The 22,547-nt window shown below is 38.2% G+C and overlaps 1 protein-coding gene across 2 annotated transcripts; it reads right to left on the reverse strand.

Annotated features, from left to right (window-relative positions):
* Positions 1–964: 964 nt before the first annotated feature.
* LOC127662929 (bromodomain adjacent to zinc finger domain protein 1A-like) lies at positions 965–22,046 on the reverse strand. Of its 2 annotated transcripts, none has more exons than XM_052154334.1 (28): positions 21,924–22,046; positions 21,495–21,631; positions 19,212–19,490; positions 17,220–17,369; positions 17,011–17,109; positions 16,768–16,855; positions 16,473–16,607; positions 16,185–16,245; positions 15,912–16,063; positions 15,697–15,792; positions 15,435–15,573; positions 15,185–15,331; positions 14,394–14,489; positions 13,966–14,190; positions 13,689–13,854; positions 13,505–13,609; positions 12,887–12,975; positions 10,519–11,064; positions 10,027–10,190; positions 9,618–9,760; positions 9,352–9,500; positions 8,945–9,025; positions 8,547–8,794; positions 8,148–8,347; positions 6,678–7,000; positions 2,446–2,618; positions 2,149–2,236; positions 965–2,003 (listed from the first exon to the last, which is right to left on the reverse strand). In XM_052154334.1, exons 2-28 carry the CDS (start codon positions 21,605–21,607, stop codon positions 1,831–1,833), a joined length of 4,428 nt encoding a protein of 1,475 aa, XP_052010294.1. In that variant the 5' UTR covers positions 21,608–21,631; positions 21,924–22,046; the 3' UTR covers positions 965–1,830. The 2 variants fall into 2 exon arrangements, with proteins under 2 accessions (XP_052010294.1, XP_052010293.1); XM_052154333.1 differs by having other exon boundaries at positions 2,446–2,621.
* Between the last annotated feature and the right edge of the window lie 501 nt (positions 22,047–22,547).

A 22,547-nucleotide genomic window follows, 5' to 3' on the forward strand; every position in this document is an offset into this window, starting at 1 on the left:
ATGTTTTTGCAATACTGCATAAAGTAAATTGAATAAGATGGGCAGTGGGCAATATGAATGAAGTATATAATTGTATTGTAATAACCAGTGTTGGGTAAATTACTCTAAAAAGTAATGAATTACTAACTACTAATTACATCTTCTACAGTGTAATTAGATTACCCTACTAATTAATCTGTCTTGAAAAGTAATTGCATTACTTTCTAAAACCCTTATCATCCTTGACCAGTTGAAAAATACAAGGATAGACATGAAATTGTTCTTTCAAATAAATCATATATAAAAGTAATCCATACGACTCCACTGGTTAAATCAATGTCTTCAGAAATGGTGTAAGAAACAAATCAATATTTAAGTCTTTTTAAAAAAATTTATACTATAAACTATCTTCCCTTCTCAGTCAATCTCCACTTTAATCTTCACATTCTTCTTCTTGTGTTCTTGGTGATTCACATTCTTCATGCATATCGCCCCCTGCTGGGCAGGAAGAATTTTAAGCAAAAACAGACTTAAAAAATGTCTCACACCTATCATAACACATCTTACGATATGGATTACAACGTTGGAGTCGTATGGATTACTTTTTATGATGCCTTTACATGCTTTTTGGAGTGTAAACACTTTGGCACCCATTCACTTGCATTGTATGGACCAACAGAGCTGAAATATTCTTCTACAAATCTTAATTTGCATTCTGCAGAAGAAAGTCTACACATTTGGGATGGTATGAGGGCGAGTAAATGACAATTGTCATTTTTGGGTGAACAATGCCTTTAAGATAAATGGTAATAGGCAGGGTTTACTTCTTGTTGGACAATGTTTTCAAGTGCAGCTAACTGAGGTGTCTACAAAACGTCAGATGCAATGCTGCACTCCAGTTTACTTGCCGTGCTTCGCTAGTCTAAAATTGCAATGTACTATATATGCTAGGTATCTATGTAGAAAACCACCATTCAAGCCAAATATGAACAATTTATTTTACATACAGAAAACTTCAAAACCATGTACACAGCAGGTAAAATTAATCTTTAAGGTCTGGGAGAATACAATTGTAATTCACCCAGCTTTCTGCTCTTTGGAACTAACTAAAGTTTCTTTAACAAAATAAGGGGGGAAATGGACAAACAGAACCTATAAAAACAATCTTATAAATAAAGCAAGCAAATTATACCCAAATCTAAATAAATAACCAGTACACAACTGAAAATGAAAATATTACAAGGGGGGATGGTTTTGGTTCCTATGTAGTGTATGAGCAAGCTATAGGGACCTGAGTTTATTTTTACAAGAACTATTCACAACTACAAAACAGAAATTCTGTTTGTTCCTTTGAGCTGCAAGACTTAATTTTTCATTTCAACAGAGACTCAAGTCTGTAAGAATGTATACAAAATAGTCTAGAAATTCAGGTACAAATTACAGATGCACCGTTTTGAGAAACACAAACACACAATGATACTGGTCCTGAGTTAACTTGAATGAAACGGGACATTTCAGAAAACACAGTGCAAACACTTTTCACAGCACAGCTTTTTCTTGGGAAGAAAAAACACATTAGGATACAAAGATTTCATACTAGTGGGAATAAAGGCTGATTTATACTCCGGTCACTGGCTGTAATGATAAATGCCACTTGTCAAGAGTGACATTTCGTTTGCACTCTGCACATACATTTTCTCATGAACAAGGGCTAGGTAGAATTTTTATTGTGACAGCACACAGCAATGTTCATTAACATTCCACAAATGCCACGGAACAACATAATTAGACAGTGGATTATGAACCGGCCTTCAGCCTCACCCAGTTGGTGGGGTTGTGTGGAAATTTCATTTACATCCGTGCTCGTTTCTGTGGAGGGGTCATGCGGTCAGCCAGGCCGAGTTTTTGAAGTTCAGTGTGGAAGAAGGCCTGCAGCCGTAGACCAGCTTTTGCTTCGTTGGTACTGCATGGATTGTACTCCAAACAGTTGGAAAACATTAGCTCCACATCTTCAACGAATTCCGCTGTAAGATTAGAAATAAATCAAGAAATTACGGTTAGTGTTAACTCGTGGTAAGGGTGGGTTGGATACATTCCAGATTTAAAAGTTGATTTGAAGTATTGTGTTACACTTGGACATTCTTTCCACAACAAAAATTGTTAACGCACCAGCTGTTTGATATTCACAGTTGTTGACCTTTTCCCGGATTGTACTCAAGGCAATGGGTTTCTTGATGATGTCATAGTAATCAGGCACCTGAAAATATTTACAATAAAAATATACAACATGACCAATCGACTTGGAGTGAATAAACATAAGTACAGTGGAACATCACAAATAATACCATTTGCAGGGATTATTTAAGAGTACAGCTGGAAATAAACTGACCAAGAGTTGTTGAAAGTGTACAGGACAGTTACAGAGGCATACAAGTGAGAACAGCTCTTAACTGCTATATGTACTACCTGAGTTCTGGACACCAGTTTCTTGAATGGCCAGCTGTCTTCATGTCTGACCAGGTCCACAGTGAGCAGCTCACAAGCTGACAGCTCATGGACACCCAAGTTTCTCCCTGAGCTTCGACGGTTGGACAGAGAAGTGGTTGGGGCCAAGATAATCTTGACTTTTGGGGAGACCTCTGCTGGACAAACAGTGACAAACCAGAGTACATTGGAAGTGAACAAGAATGCTTGGCTACTGTGGCATGGATGGCATGGTCATGGGTCGGTCTGCGGGCGAGAGAGCAGTAAGGCTCGTCACCTGGTCCATAATTATCTCTAACGCCTGTCTCTCATTATAGTGATGGTGGAGGGAGACTTAAAAAGGCATGCTAGAGCTTCAGAGAAGGAGAGACAAGAAAGCTACATCAAACAGAGCCTTACTGCTCTCTCCCTCCTGCAGACTGACACATGACCACACCCCCCAAGCCACAGCTACATAAAATTAAATTAAGGCATAGCCTTAATATCACTGTAAAGCATGGCTTCTAGTGGCTTACTGCTTTTATACTGGTTATAAATGGTTTATAAACTACTTTTATTAGAAGCAACTGTTAAATAAATTTATAAGTAATAAAAGTCGTCAACTATCCACCTCTTTCCACAGGCAGCAAACCCATTATGCTTAGCGCATTCTTCCAATTCATATGCAACAGACTTCGGCTTCACAACTTATTCCCATTACCAAGCACTATAATATCACTAACAACAGTCAAAAACGGCAGAACAGTCCGTGTTTACTTAATGTAAATCACTTTCTCACTAATGTCTGCATATAGCAATCCGAATAGATTAGAAAACAATCACATACACATTTGCATGGTAAAGTTACAGGACTCTAGCGCTCACTGCATGCAAGGGAGAGAGACACACAGACATACAGAAAGAGAGAGAGAGAGAGATATTCTACAAATATGATGCTCTATAGATTTAATTACGTTTCTAATTGAGCACTTCAATATGAAAACAGCCAAATTACAGAGAATTAGGGAATCTAGAAATCCGACCGGATACTTTATTAAAAGGTTCGAAATAGAGGACATGTCCGTGATAAATAGGGTGTATGTTCATCATAGTTTCCATTTATAAATCTTCCGATTTAGAGCATTATTTCTGCATTAACAAGTAGAGGTTGACCGATATTGGTTTTTTCAGGCCGATGCCGATCTTTTGAAATCCGGGTCGGCCGATGGCCGATTAATGCAGCCGATTTATTTTGGCCGATATGTGCTTGTTTTTAACCTCTTATTTGAACCTTTTATTTGAAAGATAAAATGTAACACAAATAATTACTTTAGATAAATTTCTCAACAAATACATTTATTGAACACTTGACACTTAAATAAAAAATGTATAATGTAAAAACATATTGTATAAATAATGTATAACAAATATATTAAATAAACAAAGCAGGTGTTACGAACTGCTCCGAGACACGAAGGTTGAGATCCAAATGCAGCTTTAATTAAGGGGCAATCCAGACACGTAATCCAATATTCAGAGCATCCAAGAGAAGCACAGGCATAACTAGGGATGGGTATCGTTAAGGTTTTAATGGTATTACTATCTTACCGATACTGCTTATCGATCCGGTACTTCAACTGTATTCTTAACGGTTCTTTTTGTTATAATATATATATATATATATATATATATATATATATATATATATATATATATATATATTAAACAAAGATAAACGTTATATAGGCACAGTGATTTAATTTCAGGAAGGTCTACTAACATTACTGTTCAGGTGTGGTCTAAAAAGAAATCTAATAATCTAGTAATCAATTGTAAAATAACACTGCATAGTTTATCATAGATAGATTAATGCTTATTAATGCAGAAGTTATTCATTCAAGAGCTGCAAGTGATTTTCTCTTTGCCTTTTGTTGTTTGATTCGCAGTAATGGCTCAATCGTCAGCATGTTCATTATTAGACAGCTTCCCCTTTAAGACCGAGTTCAGATCTAATAGACTCCTGATGCAGCATATTTTCTCCCAACTATTTCCATAACTACGTCCATTTAAGACATAAACTGTGTTTAAGTGAATTCTCCAAGCCGGTCGTTTAGACATACTTTTGTGTATAGTTGATCGTTTAGACGCGCACATGAAACCCAAAATAGCCTATACTTTGCTTGTCTCGTTGCGGTGTGTTTCGGAGCGCGCCGCCTTGGGAACGGTATCTCTTGCGCCCTTTTTATTATTAAACGCGTCCCGCAATTTAGCAACAGTAGCTAGACTGCATTTTACAACAATCACCGATCGTGCTGATTCTGACGTTAAGTTTGAGTTTTAGGGAGAAATGTCAGTGCACCGCTGTGAAGGGAAGGAAGTTGTGCTAGACAGAATGCGGCTTATGTATATTCTTTTTATAATCTTTGGAAGGCGAAATATAAAATAAAATCAGACTAATATCACAGATCTAAACCAGGCTACGTTTGAATGTTTAGTTCTGTCACTCATTTAGCAGGGCTGTGTTGTGCTCGCCGTGCACGAGATCTCTCTCTCTCTCTGACTGCGAATAGCTCAATTGCATCACAGACGAATGGTTTCATAGAATTATTACACATAGAAATGGCTGGCGAGATAAAATTACTTTCTCTTTATAGCAATAATAAATGTATTTTCTTAATTTCTCCAGTACTGACAGCAGAAGCGATAACGTCCGAGCTTACCAAAGCCAGTCCTTCAATAGCATATAGTGCGTTGGTATATTTTTTATTACTTATTTCTCTGCATTGAGTGACAACCCTCTCAAATATAAGACACACAAACAGAACAAATAAAAGTCTCAGATTCACTGTCTGTAATTGCAAAATTCTTGCTTGCTTATTGTGACATGATAGCAACCCTTCTGCTGTGATAATGCAACTTCAGCTACGCTATCAATATCCAAAGTAGCCGAACGTCATGTCGCCTATCGCGTTTTTTCTCGAAGTTGGCAGTAAAATATCCATCCATCCATCCATCCATCGTCAACCGCTTATCCTGTGTACAGGGTCGCGGGGGGCTGGAGCCTATCCCAGCTAACATTGGGCGAAAGGCGGGGGACACCCTGGACAGGTCGCCAGTCCATCGCAGGGCCACACATAGACAGACATACACTCACACTCACCTCCACATCCACATCCACACCTAGGGCAATTTTTTTGGAGACACCAATTAACCTAGCCTGCATGTCTTTTGGATGGTGGGAGGAAGCCGGAGTACCCGGAGAGAACCCACGCAGACACGGGGAGAACATGCAAACTCCACACAGAAAGGCCGGGGCAACCAGGGTTTGAACCCATGACCTTCTTGCTGTGAGGCGACAGTGCTAACCGCTGCACCACATGTTATACAAATTTAATCCTTACTGTATTCTCCAAGGAACTTAGCTCCTTCCTTAGGCACTGGATGAGGTCTGCTCACTCTGCTGGAAAATGACTCTAGGGGCTGCGTGCGTCGAACATGTGTTCCACAACAACACTAGGCTGCCCACAGATGCGCCTGCCTAATAATCGGCTTGATATACTTGGATATTGGCCGATGCCAATTATGTAAAAAATGCTAAAAATCGGCCGACCTCTATTAACAAGTGCCGCCTTCACACGCACTATGCCGACAACAACTCTGACTCTACCTCATTCACATACACTCATGACATGAACCTTGTAAAGATGATTAATAAAAACAAGGAGCTTGGTTTAAATGTTTTTCCATCTTTGTTATCTTCCAAAATGATGGACATTTGGAATTATCTGTCAATGTTTTAAAAAAAATAGGCAAGTGACAGATTTAGTTTAATGCAACCACTGCTTATTACGTTTGGTTCGATTCTAAATGTTTCAACATTGGCAGCTTTTGTGGGGGGCTTATTGTTGTGACAATCATTTTCCAGTCGTTTTTAAGCCACTGTAGTTGTTATAACACCCTATAACAGCGCATTTTCATCCACAGCCTCCGCTCCTCACCACTACCAGTAACGTTAGTGGTGCTTACCCATGCAAAGTCACCCTGTTTAGGGTTTGGAACATAGAATATTAGACATAGAACTGTTGTGTGGTCACAATCGTGCATGTACTGTATCTATTTTACGAAGGCCTTGAACATTGCTCATCCAATCCGATTTTAGAGCCAGAACTATTTGGTATGGCAAAAAAAAAAAAACAACAAAAAAAAAACTGACTGCACAATCGACAAATCCTTACCAGTAATTGGTCTCTTCCTGGTGTCTGTATTCGGTGCAGCAGGACTGGATTGGTTGCTGGATTTGGCTGTTGTGTCATTAGTAGTGAGCACCTCAAGACTAAGACGAGCACTGGAGCGGCTGCCTGCCCGGGCAGGAGGTTTGCCATTGGACACTGGGGTGGGTTTCTTCCCTGAGTTTTTAGAGCCTCCTTTATTAGTTGATTGGCTCTGTTTGGGTGTGCTCTGCTGGGAGCGAGGTGTGGAATGACTTGATTCTGCTTGTTTTGATTTGCCTCCTTTTTTGCTCTGGAGAGGAAGCTTGACAGCAGCCTTCTTCGAAACACTGAGGAGAGAATGTATAATAAAAAAAAATCAAGAAAATAAATGTAGTCTTAAAGGGATAGTTCAACCTGTTCACATTTACTTACCCTCAAGTTGTTCCAAATACACATGACTTTCTTCCATGGAAAACGAATAGAAATGTTGGGTAGAATGTTAGCCTCAGTTACCATTTTGTTTTCATTGCATCTTTGTCCCCATACAATGAAAGTCAACGGTTACTGACATTCTGAATCAAATTGTTTTTGCATTCCATGGAAGAAAGTCAGTCCTATGGATTTGTAACAATACAAGGGTGAGGAATAGGGATGTTAATGATTGATCAAAAATCAATCAACTTTCATTAATAATTTGAATGATTAAGCTTACAGATCGTTGATCAATTAATTTAAAAGGTAAATGGGTTCTGAAAACAAGCCAGCAGACATCATATCTGTGTCTATACAGTCACCCACAGCTAGAGGGCACTTGCGGGCTGCATGTCATTACCCAGTTCACAGAAGGCTCGATGTAAACAGTGTTGGAGCGTTTCTGTTTAAATTAACATTTATGTTTTCTGCACACCGTAATAGTGTGTTAAAGTATGACAACAAGCACTGTTGATCTCCTTGTTTCATCCCAACCTACAATGATCACCAGAAAAGAACGAAAGAACATTCAGCTGACATCTCACCATCGTCACCTTAGAAACGGTATGTTAAGTACTATGTTTACGCAGCATGTTATGATTTTACCTAATTTAAAAAAATAAAAAATTATAAATCTCACGAGCCACAACAAGGAGTTTTAATATTATTTATATGAACTCAAATTTGCTTAGGTGATATACGGCATCTTGATTACAAGTTGTTTTTAACAGTAGCCTAATTCATTAACAGTAATTAAACAATTCAAAAATTCATAATAAACAGCCTAAATGTATTCACATACACTGAACTAAGAATATTTTAAGAGGAAAATGTCATTACTTGCATTCCTTAAGTACATAAATGTAAATTGCATTTAAACAATAGGCTGCATGGACATATTATTTAGAGTCCTCCATGAACGTTAAATATAAATCAATTAATTGATCGTTAATTTCCAAGACGATTGAAAATGTACATTCCCAGTTAGAAAATAAACTTGCATGAAAATTGGGGGGAACCAACCTTTCCTTCTCTTCCTCCATGGACTGTTCTTCCTCTGACTCTTCTTCCTTCTCTGATTGCTCTTCCTCAACTTCTTCAGACTCTTCCTCTTCCTCCAATTCATCCTCAGAGTCAATGGAGGAGCGCTGACGGGAGTTGATTCTGTGGGAGCGCTGTTTGGGTCGACACTCTGGGCAAAACCAGTCTTCACTCGGAACGGTCTGTAAATGATCATTACATTTTCTGTCAGAAGTTTAAAAACGTTAAACTGGCAAAAGGTGACCAATGCAACAGCCTTTGTGAAGTGCCAAAAAGCAAGAACACACAAACAAATGTTTAGATATGCAAACAATGCTGTGGAAAGGTGAATGGCCATATTACATAAATATATTCTAATTTCATAAAGTGTCCCGCGAATACCTTCAATTTTGGCCGTACACAGTGAATATGGTAGCCTCTCTCACAGGCATCACACAAGAGCATATTCTCAGCATCTCCCTTCTTGCGGCACACCTTACAGCGGGCATTGAGGATGGATTTGGACCAGGCTACACTGCGGTCCAATGTGGACAGATGTAAGAAAACCTGTGACAGGCTGGAGCAACTCAACAGAGACTCACGCCAGCGCTCCTGCACAGTCTTCACCTGCCGCCCACTCTCACTGCCATCTGAAGACAACATGGAGGAAAACAGGCTTAGTGCCAGCCAATTAAACCAATGTTACATCTTAAGACAAAAGACTTTAAGAAGAATGGTAAATGCATTTAAGCTGGTAAATTTAACTCATGAATTGATAAATTATTTACAACAAATCATACCATCTTTTTCACTGGACTGGTCATCATCTTTCTTCTTATCCTTTTTCTTCATCTTTTGGTCTTTTTTGGTATCATCATCACCTGGATAAAATAAAAGGTTTATTTACATTTGTGCGTTTGGCTGAGCTTTTATCCAAAGCGACTTGCAGTGCATTCAAGGATTAAACTTTAACGCATGATCTTGCTTCCTTGCTGACATTGCAAGTGACATTCTCTGCCAGTTGAGCTATAAAACAAATATTCAGTTTCTACTGCCCGAACTGATAAACATCCTCCAGTTTGTACAAACACAACAACCATTCAAACAGACTTAAGAATTAAAAAAAAAAAAAAAAAAAAAATGAATGAATAAAAACAACCAAGAAGCCACAGAAGAAACATTAGTCATGTATTTCTGCAGATCTTACCAAGTGGAGCTTTCAGGAACTTGCGCTCTATGCCCTGCTCAATCTGAGCCAGGGCTTTTGCCAAGTAGTGGACAGTGTTGTTGACAGGCTGAGGTGTGCTCACATTAGTGGACGTGGCACTCTGACTCTCTGTCTTTAGCTCTTGCAGCCTAAACAAAAGAGACAATAAGTTTCCTTATACACAAGGTACAAATGATGTTGAGCTGTGGATCTCATGTGAGTGATTTCTCATTCCCATTCACCACCTCTGCTAATAATTTCTTTACCTGTCTTTGACTTTGATGTGGTTCTCATCTATTTCCATTGCCTCCTCTACTCTGTTGATCAACCCATTCTCTTTAGACTCTGGGCTTAGTTGTTCGTAGTTCCCACTTTCCAATACTGCTCTCCATGAACTTCTTTCCATCACCTTTGCAGGGACAAAAACAAAGTAAACTTTTATTTAAAAATAATTACAAAAATACCCATTAATAATAATATAAAAAGTCAAAGCAAATTAAGAAAATCCATCATCTAATGATGCCAATTTAGGTATTCTGCTTTCAACAAAGTTAAATAAACCCATTAACTACACCATTTGTTTTTTATTAAAATCAAGGAACCATGCACTGCAGAATACATTTACTTAAAAGAATATAATAGAAAATACATAAAGAAGTGGGCAAACCAACATACTTTAATTGCCCCCAGAGTTCCCTGATAGATGCGGTCCTCAATATCCAGTAGTAAATCTTTGAGACGATTCTCCATGAAGTGCTCAGCAGGTACAGTGCTTTCTGTTCGAGATGGACCACCCTTAGATTTTACAGTATTGCCTTTAGCATCAGGCAGTGGTTTTTCTGTACAATAAATACACAATAATGAGTACAAATTCCATAATAATTATCTATAACATTCTTTTAAGATAAAATCACTGTATGCAGGGCTACAAACTGTAATTACTTGAAAGCACCTGATTTCAAATATGAATTTGTATTTAGAAGCCCATTTAGTTGGCAAATGACAATCACAATTTTTATTTTACAATGTTGTTCAGATACTACCACCACCCATGCATAAATTCTGGGAGTCAATTTCAGTGGTCAAAAAGCCACTGAAAGACACATAAGTGTGTGTAGTATTACAGCTAGCCTAGGTTGCAATACAGCTAAGTGAATCTCTCAGTACCTGATTGGTGGTAACGTTGAGCAGCACTGCCATCCAGCAGTTGAATGATTCTGTCCTTCTCCTGCAGCAGAGCCTCTTTGAGGGCACTTTCTCTGTGTCCACGTTGGTTCAGAGCTTCTATGAGCTGTTCCACCTCCTCAGGTGTGCTGTAGAAGAACCACTGATTGGGCCGGTTAACTAGGGGCGAGGTGCTCTGGACCAGCACTGGCTCTTCAGTGGTGTTGTCGGTCTTCACGGGGCTCTCGGCAGAGGAGGGATCCTCTATTTTTGGTTCAGGGGTTGGATGGGGCTCTAGCATGTCCTCTGTCAAACCAAAGAAGTCATCTTCAACGAACAGCACTCCAGCGGAAGGGAACAGCCAGTAGCGGCGATAGAGCCGGTCTCGGCCAAGAGGCAGGATGTAAGTGCAGGTCATTGATGTATGAATCCGTTCCATAAGTTCTTTCTCTTTGAGCTGCTGTTGCTGTAACTCCTCTGGACTAAAACTGTCTCTCACTTCAACCTCATTTTCCTGCTTCTCTTTAGGGGAGCTTTTCATTTTCTTTACTGGAAAATAAAATGGAACATTAGTTAATGTGCTAATTAGTAGTACAATATCATACAAAAATAAAACAAAATGAAATTTTTTTTTAAAGTGTAATATATACACCACCAAACTGAAATGGCAAAATGAACAAGACAGGTTTGCTAAAGACTCCCACCCATCTGTCAAAGGCCAGACAAACAGCTCCGCCTCAAACTCATGCCATTGGTTGAGCCAATGTTGGTGTGTAATGATTCTCAAACAGACAGGACAATGTTTTGATAGCACCACAGAGCCACATGGCGTTAACACTTTTGGAGGAAATAAGCCTATGTATAGCTTACAGTATTCAGGATGCAAACTCATGAGGGGTGAAAAAGTGAGATAATCACTGGTCCACAAACCTTTTTATGGGGATATATATATATATATATATATATATATATATATATAAAAAATAATAAGATAAAAGTCAATTCTAGTCATTTTAATGATTCAAGTATAGAAAAGAAACAAAATCTCACCCACTGCCATTTCTTGTGAATAAACAATTTTAAAAAAATACAACGTTTCGGTCATAAGATCATCGTCAGGTATTTGAAAAGATGAAAGTAGTATAGAAGTATAGCAAATTAATTGCACAATTGTGCAGAATTAGCTGCAAAAATAAAGGGTATAATAGTGAAGTTTACTTCTGTGTCACAAATTTGTTAAATTGTATAAACCGATTAGTTCAGTGACACCTTCTGGAGATATCACTAGGAGTCATTGAATCATTTTGAGTAGTTCATGACCGAAATCTGCCAAGAGACTTAATAGTGTTTAACATTGAAAGAACAAAGCAGATCTAGTTTTCATTCAGTTTAAACAGGATTTCATCCAAAAGACAACAACAATAACAGTGAGTTTTAATAAAATCCTTACCCTTTTCTTTATTAAATCTTGCATGACTAAAAATCTACTGACTTCAGTCAAATGTTTAAGAATTATGAGAACAAAGCTGATCTACGATCTCATTGTCCAACAGATTCAAACTGCAGATCATGACTTTTATCAGACAACAACAAAGATGGCCTAGTAATAATATTTATGAGTTTCAATAATGTACTTTCTTTATTGCACATGAGTTGAGTCATCAAAGCTCTGTTCAATGGCAACATCAAGCATCGCTTTACCCTCCACATGACAAGTGTCACAGAAACATTCACGGAGGGACGATTTTACGAGTTTGCCATGCAATAAAGTGGGAGATGTGTGCAATAAACATTGAAAACCTGTATTTGCAAGAAAATGAGAGAGAGCGCGAGATACAAAGGGAGATAAAAACAAAACTGCCACTTGCTTCGATTTCCTAAACGAATTACAGGACTTGTCTATCTTGAGGTCTCAGAATTTTCTTGGTGAATTTAAATTAGTTAATAACTACAGTATCTGGATACTCTGAAATGATAAGGTAATTTTAATTAAAAGAAATTATGAGATTCAATATCTCTTCACAAATTGACAGTTTAAATATTTCTTGTTGTTTTGTTGTGTGTGAAAACACCTTGGTTAAAAGAGGCGTCACTTCATAGACTTCAATGTATTCGGCAGTGCTGACAGGAGTCATGTGAGAGGCCCCTTAACGTATATAAAATTAGTCACTTTTACACATTACTCGTAGCTCTTCCGCCCTTGTCTCTCCTTGATGAGCAAAGACTCACATGCTGTAATCACTACTGCTGTAATCAGTCAATCAATCAAAAAAACTCTACGGATCTGCACAAATCACAAAAGTGTGAGTTGGCATCCCTGAGCAATCTCTTCACCACCCTAAATTCTGCTCGTAATTTAAAAAGTTGGTACCTTTATTAGATGTGGTTGGTTGCTCCTCCTCATCTTCAGTGTGTTCAGCGTGTCCTTCTTGACTCTCTGTGCTTGTGTCCATCTCCTCTCTACAACAAACCAACAGATCAGTTTAAAGGTGCACTCAGTAACTTTTGTCTTTGTGTCATATTGGACTTTCAGCGACACCTAGTGGCTTGAATGCAGCATCAATTAAAATCAATATTTTTCAGTTTCAGATGCCATTGTAGAAATGTAGTACTCACAGTCAGTCATGATTACATTAATCAAACAATCAGTGAAAGGGTCAAAAACAGAACGTTACTGAGACTAAGCGAGATATATTCGGCTGGTCACTTCATTCAAACATGGCAACCCCCATGTGTGGACCCTCTCCATGTAGAATAAAACAGCTTTTATAAGGTTACTGATATGACTGGAGTCTTCATTTTAATGAGCGGCCATGATTTCATGCATATATTGCAAAGTTACAATTCATGTCTTTAGAAGTTAAACATTTTAATGAGGAAACAATTACTGAGTGCACCTTTAAATCAAGCACATGGACTGAAACATAAAGTGTCCTCCTAAAGCACAGGAATTAACAATTGGTTTGATTGGATTATTGGTTTAACTTACACAGCCACATAGATTTCATTTTTTGCTTCCTCTTTGAGTTTTTCATGCTTTTCTTTCAATTTCTGTTCTTGTTCCCTCAGCTTCTCCTCCTTTCTTTTCCGAACCCTGGAACGTGGAGATGCAACCCTTTAATTTCCCAGAATAAATCAATTTAGAACTGAAAGATAGTGCGCCTATGCATTACCTCTCGGCGGCTTCCTCTCTCACTCTGCGATGCTGTTCCGCTTTAAGTTCTCGCAGTTCCTGTTTGGCAGCTCTCTGGTCATCAGCGTTATCTTCTATAAAGTCTCGGGTTGCAACCAGAGTCAGCAGCTTCCCACACAGAGCATGGAGGATCTTTAGCTTCTCTCCTGAAATATTACACAAAGTTACAATAAATGACCACAAAAACCATGTTGGCTCTCTAGGTGCATATTATATTTTAAAAAGATAATTTTATGTCCAATGGTTTGCACACTCACCAGGCAGCAGGTCATAAACAGAAGTGGATGAGAGCTTTTTGAGCAGGCCTTGGTTTAACAGACGCAGCTCCACACAGGGGTCATCAGTGGAGCCAAACCCACCCTGCTTCTGGTAGCGGAACTTGGCATTGGTGGAGCAAAGGTCAGCCCCTGAGGCCAGTATATGCAGCCTCAGAATCTCAGAGAGGGTACAGCTGTCCAGATCTAATTGCTTCAGACTACAGCCTACACAGAGAGAAAAGAACAACATGAAGACTCACTGAATGGATGAATTTACTACATAAAATATATATTAACAAAATACATTTTAACTGTCTATATTGTTATGGAAAGGCATTTAAAACATTAAAGACTAATTTCCATGGATGTCCTGACCACGGAGGACATCAGATCAGTACAGATATATTTTAAAAGGAACATTATCTGACCTTGGTGGAGCTGTGGCCAGGCAGCAGCTAGTGATGCCACGGCACTGATGGCAGACTGTGTTGGGTCAGCATCATCCTCCAGAGCCTCACACAGATCTAAGAATGAAAACACAGTCAGACACATGCAGCTCACTAGGATATCGAAGATCAGTACCACAGAACTTGGATATCCTAATAGTGGTAATCACACCACTATTTGAAATTTCCAGATTATTATCAAGTAAATATTGCAAAAAATATATCAATTTAAATATAACCAATTTGATTTCAGGCATATTTGTAATATACAATACGTTCTAGGGCTGGGCGATAGGACAAAGTAATTGGATATCGACAATATCTTACAAAGATCCCGATTACGACACTCAGTTGACAAATGATGATCGACAATATCGGGAAATGGCAAAACCATGGACCTGGGAAGTCAGCAAATATATTAAACAGTAGCCCAGAGTGTGAAACTAATACCTGCCACCCACCAAACGCAACAAAGCTGAATTCAGTTTGCGAGCTCCTCGTACAAATGTATTTAATGCGTTGACGGTGTGGTTGACGATATAATCGTATATCACAATATTTTTATGGCAATAATCGATAAAATATTTACATATCGCCCAGCCCCAATACATTCTGAATTTTCTCTCTGTAATCAATAGAGCATATTTCTGGGTTTAAATCTCAAAGATTTTAACTGATGTAAACAAGTCTCAAATGCAGTTAGAACAAGACAAGCTATGTGCAGTCTAATCGCTTGTATTACGCAAAACATTAGTAAGCTCTACCACTCTAACCTTTGGTGTCAGCTTCCACCACCTGGTCCTTGGCCACTTCTTCCTGCTCCTCAGCTAAAGCCTGGAATATAGCAGACAGGAAAAAGAAGAGCAGCTCACAGAACGGCCCCTCAGGATCACAGCCAACCACTGCCTCCTCCAGAACCTCTGTCAACACAAACACCACCACAACATTCAATTCTGATACATTCAAAAATGGGGTGGTGAAAGGATATGGTTTACAAGAAGCCACTGTCCCACTAACACTAACCCAGTGTTATGCCATCAGGGAACTCGTCCTTTAGGTCAAACACCTCTCCAAAAGCATTTAGGAACTCTAGTACCATCAAAGCATCTCCAAACAGCTCTGAAGAAAGACGTGTTTTCACTGGCATGGGTTTTGGCAGCTCCTGAGAACAGGCAAAATAAAAACGATTTATAAAAAAAACCTTGTGGGTTTATGAGTGGTAGTTTATACTGTATATGCACCAATGCACACATGTGGGACAGTCTATGTCAGGGCACATAAGTACCTTTAGGTCGTCACATTCCATGTCCTCTCGAGGTTTGTTCCATATCTTCAATCGCTCTGCATATTTTTTCTTTTCCTCCTTTAGCTTCTCTCGTTCCTGATGTGTATTACATAAAAATGGTTACGAAAATTATTTAAAATTAGATCTAAATATCATTATAAACAAATGCAAAAGCATACAAGATTGAAAATTAGAAAACAAATCATCCAACTAACCCTCTCTTTCTCAACCTTCATTCGTTCCCTCTCCTCTTTTCTTCTAAGCTTCTCCTCTTCCATTATCCTCTTCATCTCCTCTCTCTTTCTCTCCTTGTCCTCCTTCTCTTTCTTTTTGGCATCTATTAGATCTCTCTCTTTCTTAAATTGTTCTGAATATTGCATGTAAAAAAAAAAAGCAGCAAGAAATGTATGTAAATTAATAATACATAATTTACATCATGTCCAAATGAAACATTCGGTGTATAGTGCATTTTGGATTTTAAAACTTACCCATAGCCATCCTCTGCTCTCTCTGTTGCATCAGTTTTAATTTCTCTTCAACATAATTCATCTGAAAGTGTAAAACAACTTCACATCAGACAAAATAGTCCATATTTGAATAAAATCAACTTAAGCATGCTTTGAAAGAATGCGTTAAGGTTTCCTGAATTCTACAGTAAACCAGACTGAGTAAAATTTTAGATTACAATATCCCAACTTTTCTCTTAACATAAAGAATGTCATGCTCTGAATTGAATGATTTCTGGACAAAGACCACACAAGCACAGCAACACAGACCTCTGATGGAGAGGCATCATTTGGTCGGCGACCTCTGCCCTTCCCAGCCGGACTGAAGGCAAAAACTGGGGGCTCATCCGGGAAGAAGTGGGAAAGACTCTGTTCTGATAACTTGTATTTTGCAACTGTTGATGGCTAGAAAAAATAAGAGCAACCAGTTTTCACTCAATCTTTTAAAATTAGTTACAAAATACATACAAATATATTAATATTAATGTGTTTTAATGTTATCAAATGAGTAAACCACATTAAAGCAATAATAATAAATAAATTCTTAGCCTACTGGTTCACATACCTTCAGTCGGACGGACCCATTTATTGGTTCACAGTGCTGTTTAAGCAGGAGCTTCAATCGGTCACGACTAAAAACATTCTTTTTACGACTACAAGAGAAAACACCAGAAGGAGAAACCTGTAATCATTGTATCGTTAACTTTACCAAATTATTACAGAACAGGCAAGCATGAGTTGGAAATCAACAATTTAGAGTAACAAGAGTTTTGAATATATTTCTTGTAAAAAACATTTGTTAACTCACTTAATCTGAGCAGCTTTTACTACTAATGCTTCGCAACCCTCTGGGTTGACAGGCTGCACTTTATATTTAAAAAAAGATGGATTGATGGCTTTCTTCTTCCTGTTTTAGAAACAATACATAAGGTGAAACACAATTTTCGAAACTCAGCACAAGCAGACACACTGAAGCATTTCATGGAGATATTCGAGAAGTCTGTTCTGAACACTGACCCATTTGATGAAGTTTTGGGAGAGGTGACAGGGGTCTCCTCATCACTGTCACTGATGACAATTGAGTCACCCTCTATATGATGTTTGACATGACCATTGACTGCTCCATTGGAATGGGGAGGTATGACCACCAAAATCTTGCAGTGTTGTCTGCCGAGCATGGAAACATTGTGTTAGAACAAATCTGACTGCAAAAGTTTAAAGCTGCTATGTGAATTTTTTTTCAATGTTAAAATAGACAACTAGACAACTATAAAGACTACGGGATGTTTTACCATTTGCAGTTTCATCTCAAACACAGCCGTACAGTTTTTTTTATTGTGAGCCCATTCAAATATGTATGACGCTTGCACACTATGACTGCTTTGTGATTCTGTTTTAGCACAGTCAAAAGGCAGGCACGTGTGTAGCTGCAGACCAAGCACATGGACGAACGCAGACTATCTAGAGATCTCACTGGGATCAAGATCATACAGTCTGGGATCATAAATGTAAAGGACCATAATCATACAGTGTGCACACAGCTTTACACAACCAAAAATATAAAACGTACAGTGTCAAATGAAAATGGATCCCCTATAACAAACATAACATTCCCAAAACTTATCAAGGACATTCATAAATTTAACAGAGATGATCTTCGTTTAACAACACAGAACCAATCATGCAATCTGGGTGTTACCCATGTGAATAACTGGATAGGCTGCCAGCAAATGAGACAGGAAGACCCCCCCCACCCAAGCTCTGATGCTCTCTGAGGCAACTCCTTGCAACAGTCCAACCAATAGAAGTGATTCTTTGAAGCTCCTCCCACTCCTTTCTGTTATCTTCAAATAACAAGGTCAGCTCATGATGGCTGACTCTGATCCACAGTTACAGTACAGGACAGAGGTCTGACTCAACCGGTTTCTTCAACAGGTCAAGATCAGGCTTACTGTGAAGTATATGCTATTATCTTTAGGTTCATGGTTGCACTGGGTTGGCATACTTGTTTTCCAAAGCTTAATAATGTACTATATACAGAGCTGCCAAGGACTTGCAGTGCTCCAAAAGACAGGCTTTGTCTAGGAGTCAGGCAGAGGGTGGAGACATTTCAATGCACATCTGGGTGTTTCTCTTCTGTAAAGCAGTGGCCTGTTCTAAACAAAGCTTCATACAGGACCATTGTTAATTTTTATTCAAATACGTTCTCTTCACCAGTATTGTGGTTTATCAGCCCAACTGTTTGAATGTTTGTTTTTACTCCATTAATAATAAAACAAAAATCTAAACAGGTCAACGCATTTCCAAAAAACATGAATGCAATCAAAACAACTATTTTTTATATATTATACCAATATTTCCTCCTCTACAAATCAGACTGGATGTGGTGTACATTCAAAGGCTACGTAAAATAGCCTAAATATACAAGGGATGAGCAAAACAATATGCTTTCATGGCACAAGGACAAGTCATCACTTGTCTACATGTGTTGATGTTACAGCAGTGAAAAGGGGATGAATTAAAAGATACAACTCCATGAGAGGGAACTAACTATTGTGTTATTATACACATTAATATATTACCAAAGGATAGTTGAGATTATTACTAATATATTCGATTATTTACAACACACTGGTGTCTTGTATTGTTTTTGCTGGTCTTATAAAGCTTTGCATTGTGCCTTACAGCACCCCTCAACCACAGTCCCTCATGGCTACTAGTTTTTTGCGTTGTGCCTTACAGCACCCCTCAACCACAGTCCCTCATGGCTACTAGTTTTCTTGCGTTGTTAGACATTTTGAATACACATTTTTTGGTAGATTTTATCAGCATATTGGTGTGCATGTAAACTTTCACAATAAAAGATGAATGGCTGATTCTACAATCTCCCCATCAACACTGAGACAAGAAAAATGCAAAGGTCTGGTAAAATTCCTCTTACACAGAAACACAACCTGTACTGCGATTCATGTTGATCGGTTTGTTTGACAACAATATCTGACATCTCACCTGGTACCAGAGCGACTGGCAACATCTACCATCTCTCCGGGAAAGAAGCGATCTTTCACGTAGGCATACACATCATCACATATTTCATGCAGGCGTGAGCGTTGTGTAAGTGCAGTCAGGTGCAGGATGGGGAACATCAGTGCAGTGGGAAAGTTCTGAAGATTAAGTCTGGCCCTCCTCTCACTCTCCAGTGCCTCCTGGTAGGTCAAGCCAGGTTTCCCAGTCACAGCACAACTCCAAACCAGACTGTTACACAGAATGGTCCTCTCAAAGAATTCACTGTAAGAATTGAGTAATGTTAACTGGCTTGACATTTCTACAGTTTACACAGGTGGACATGTACTGCTCATGTTTGACATATCATGTTTTGGTGAAAACATAGAGCTGAGTGGTGATTCAACCCAAAATAGATCTACTTGTTGACTCCTACACACCTAAAGGTTGAAACTTTTGACTTGAGAGGAAATAAGATAGAAACCACTGTGGGTAACATTTATCACATTATCTAAACATGGTAGCCTATCCAAAGTCTTTTATATTTTCATTAATAATAATTGATGATTTATCTTAAGGTCAATTTACTTTATGGTATGCAAGTTTATAAGCCATATAGTGTTAACATATATATTTGTACCTTTTAAAGGAAAAATCAGGTTTAATATGTTTAAATTAAGCTCAATCGACAACATTTGTGGCATAATGTGGATTACCACAAAAAGTAATTTTGAGTTGTCCCTCCAAAATTGAGGTTACAGTGAGGCACCAACAATGGAAGTGAATGCAGGCAATTTTTGGAAAGTTTAAAAAGGCAGAAACGGGAGGTGTATAATTTTATAAACACAATTACGTTATTTCTTCTGTTATATCTTGACAATTAATTGAGCTGTAAAGTTGTTTAAATCATTATTTTTTTGTGGTAGACCACTAAATTACCAGGATTAAAAAGCTACATACTTATTGCAATGAAGCTGTAAAATTGGATATACCTTCCCACAGAAAAGGCAAGCAAGTGATTTGATTACACTTAAATCGTGTCAAATCGCATAATGTTCAAGTCTTGTGGCTATACTTTTGAAACAGTGAGTATTTTAACATTAACAGATTGGCCCCATTTACTTCCATTTTAAGTGCCTTACTGTAATGCAGGTATTTGCTTTTTTTTCTTTTAAAGAAAAGTTAAAATACATTTTCAGTTATCAACATTATGCCACAACTGCTGATGATTTAGCTTCCCTAGTACTGTACCTGGAAATTATTTATGAAATATGAAAACAAAAGCCACCCATCTAGATCATAGAGAAATAAACATTAAATGTGCATTAGCATCTTTACTCTATTATTATGTTCAAGTTAAGACCATTGGACTTTTTGGGGTTTTGGAAGTTACATTTTTCTTTATATTAAAAGGCTGGTGTGGAAAATTGCAGATCATGATGACCAACTCTCATTTGTTTGCCAAATTACAACAACTGACTGCTTTAATCATGCAGAACATTGACCTGCTAATAATTTTAATGAATAATGACTTTAATAAAGCAGTTAGTCTATTCAAGCACTCCTGATGACAAATGTCATCAACATAATTAATCTGTGCTGTACCTTCCAGCAAACAGACTTGAGTGGTAAACTACTTGCTCATCTTATTTCGCAAGTTCCAATAACAGCCTTATGACAAATTATATAAATGTAATAATTTTAAAGCGGTAAAACTTGTTCCTCAAATGGCCACACACACCAACAATAGCAGCGACCACGTTTCTCGCTGCAACATCCTGTGTGTATGGATGAGATCTGTCCCATCCTCACTAACACCCCCTTAATCACCACAGCAGGGGCTTCCCGAGGACATTCTACCCGTGATGTAACACCATAAAAGCTTTTATAACAAACATATTACACACATTTAAGGTTTAAATAACTTAGTCTGGTGCCTAAACCGCGGTTTAGTTGGCTAATCTGCGCTAACTAACTAGCAGCCAACTCTGTTAGCAAAGGCCCTAACTGACACCTGCCGGGTGTATGAGGGGGAAAACTCTAGAGTCTTTCTATATACCGGACTATTTCACACCAAGGCTGTTGGACTAGAAGGAAATGTGATTTAAAATACAAAAACAGGAGAAACAGAAGTTGTTACTCGTTTTAATTGGGAAAAAACAAACTTTCAAGCCGTCGGTCTCCATGGCTGTCACTTCTGTTGTTAGTTTCGGATGATCGTGTTGTTGGTTGACATCAAAGAAGTTCAGACGAAGAAATATGAATTAAAAAATAAAATACATGTCTTACTCGTAGTTCCTGAAGATTTCATGTGTAACTTTACACAGGAAGACTTCTTCGTCTGGTTGGAGATCTGCGGGCGGTTTTTGCCTCACGAAGGGCTTCTTGTGGAGAAGCGGCATCTTTCTCTATCTCTTTCTCTGAGACTTTCAAAAACAACAAGCACATAAAGACAAACAGAGAGAGTGAGAAATGTCAAATTAATAAGGGTCCATTGAAAGTCAATCACATCTTCCAGTGAGACTCGTCGTACGCGGGTTTTTTATTTTTTTAATTTAACGATAATTTCCAGTCTTTGTTAATGACACGCGCTTCCCGGGTGACGTTCAAAACCCTGCCCACGTTTCACTTTTTGGATTCAAACCGAATTTAAAACAAAACCTCGGTTCTTATTTGACAGATTAGACGGCCACATGGTCGCGTAAAGATCATATTTACCAAATCTATGATGTAGAAAAGATAATCGGCTCCACAAGGGGAACAAAATACAAAAGAATTAGGGTTTGCCCCACTTCTCTGCGCGCTGAAATTCAGCGTGTTGACGACAAGTTTTAATCCGCTCTAGTTCACTCACCGACTGGGTAACGCTGGGGGCGGAGCTTCTACGGTAATTCTGTCATTCCATTGGGCGGTTTCACCGCCAATCACGCTTGTGCAGCCAATTCTGGGAGGTGAAGAGGAATTTTTTTTTTCTTATTTTCCACCACTGAAGATTTATTTGGAATATTTTGAGGTTTAAATATTTTAATAGGCGTTGATACGATTGGATGACAGATATTATACGGTTGAAAGTAAAAAAATTAAATAAAATACAAAATAAAAGAGACCACTGTAGTGCAATCACGTGAAATAATTTTCACAGTAAAATATTCCAAACCACAAAGCTTAGTTCCAAAAAAATGTATGAACAGAAAGTGCACTTGTTCAGCACATTCATAAAACAAATGTAAATACATTTAATTTTTATTGAGAGTTTACAAATGTATTTAAAAACATCAGAAATTCCTAGGCATTAGAAAAAGAAAAGAAAAAAACCCTGACAAAATATTAAAAGTTGAGTCG

The sequence above is a fragment of the Xyrauchen texanus genome, chromosome 22, assembly GCF_025860055.1.
Source record: "Xyrauchen texanus isolate HMW12.3.18 chromosome 22, RBS_HiC_50CHRs, whole genome shotgun sequence".
Classification (NCBI taxonomy): domain Eukaryota; kingdom Metazoa; phylum Chordata; class Actinopteri; order Cypriniformes; family Catostomidae; genus Xyrauchen; species Xyrauchen texanus.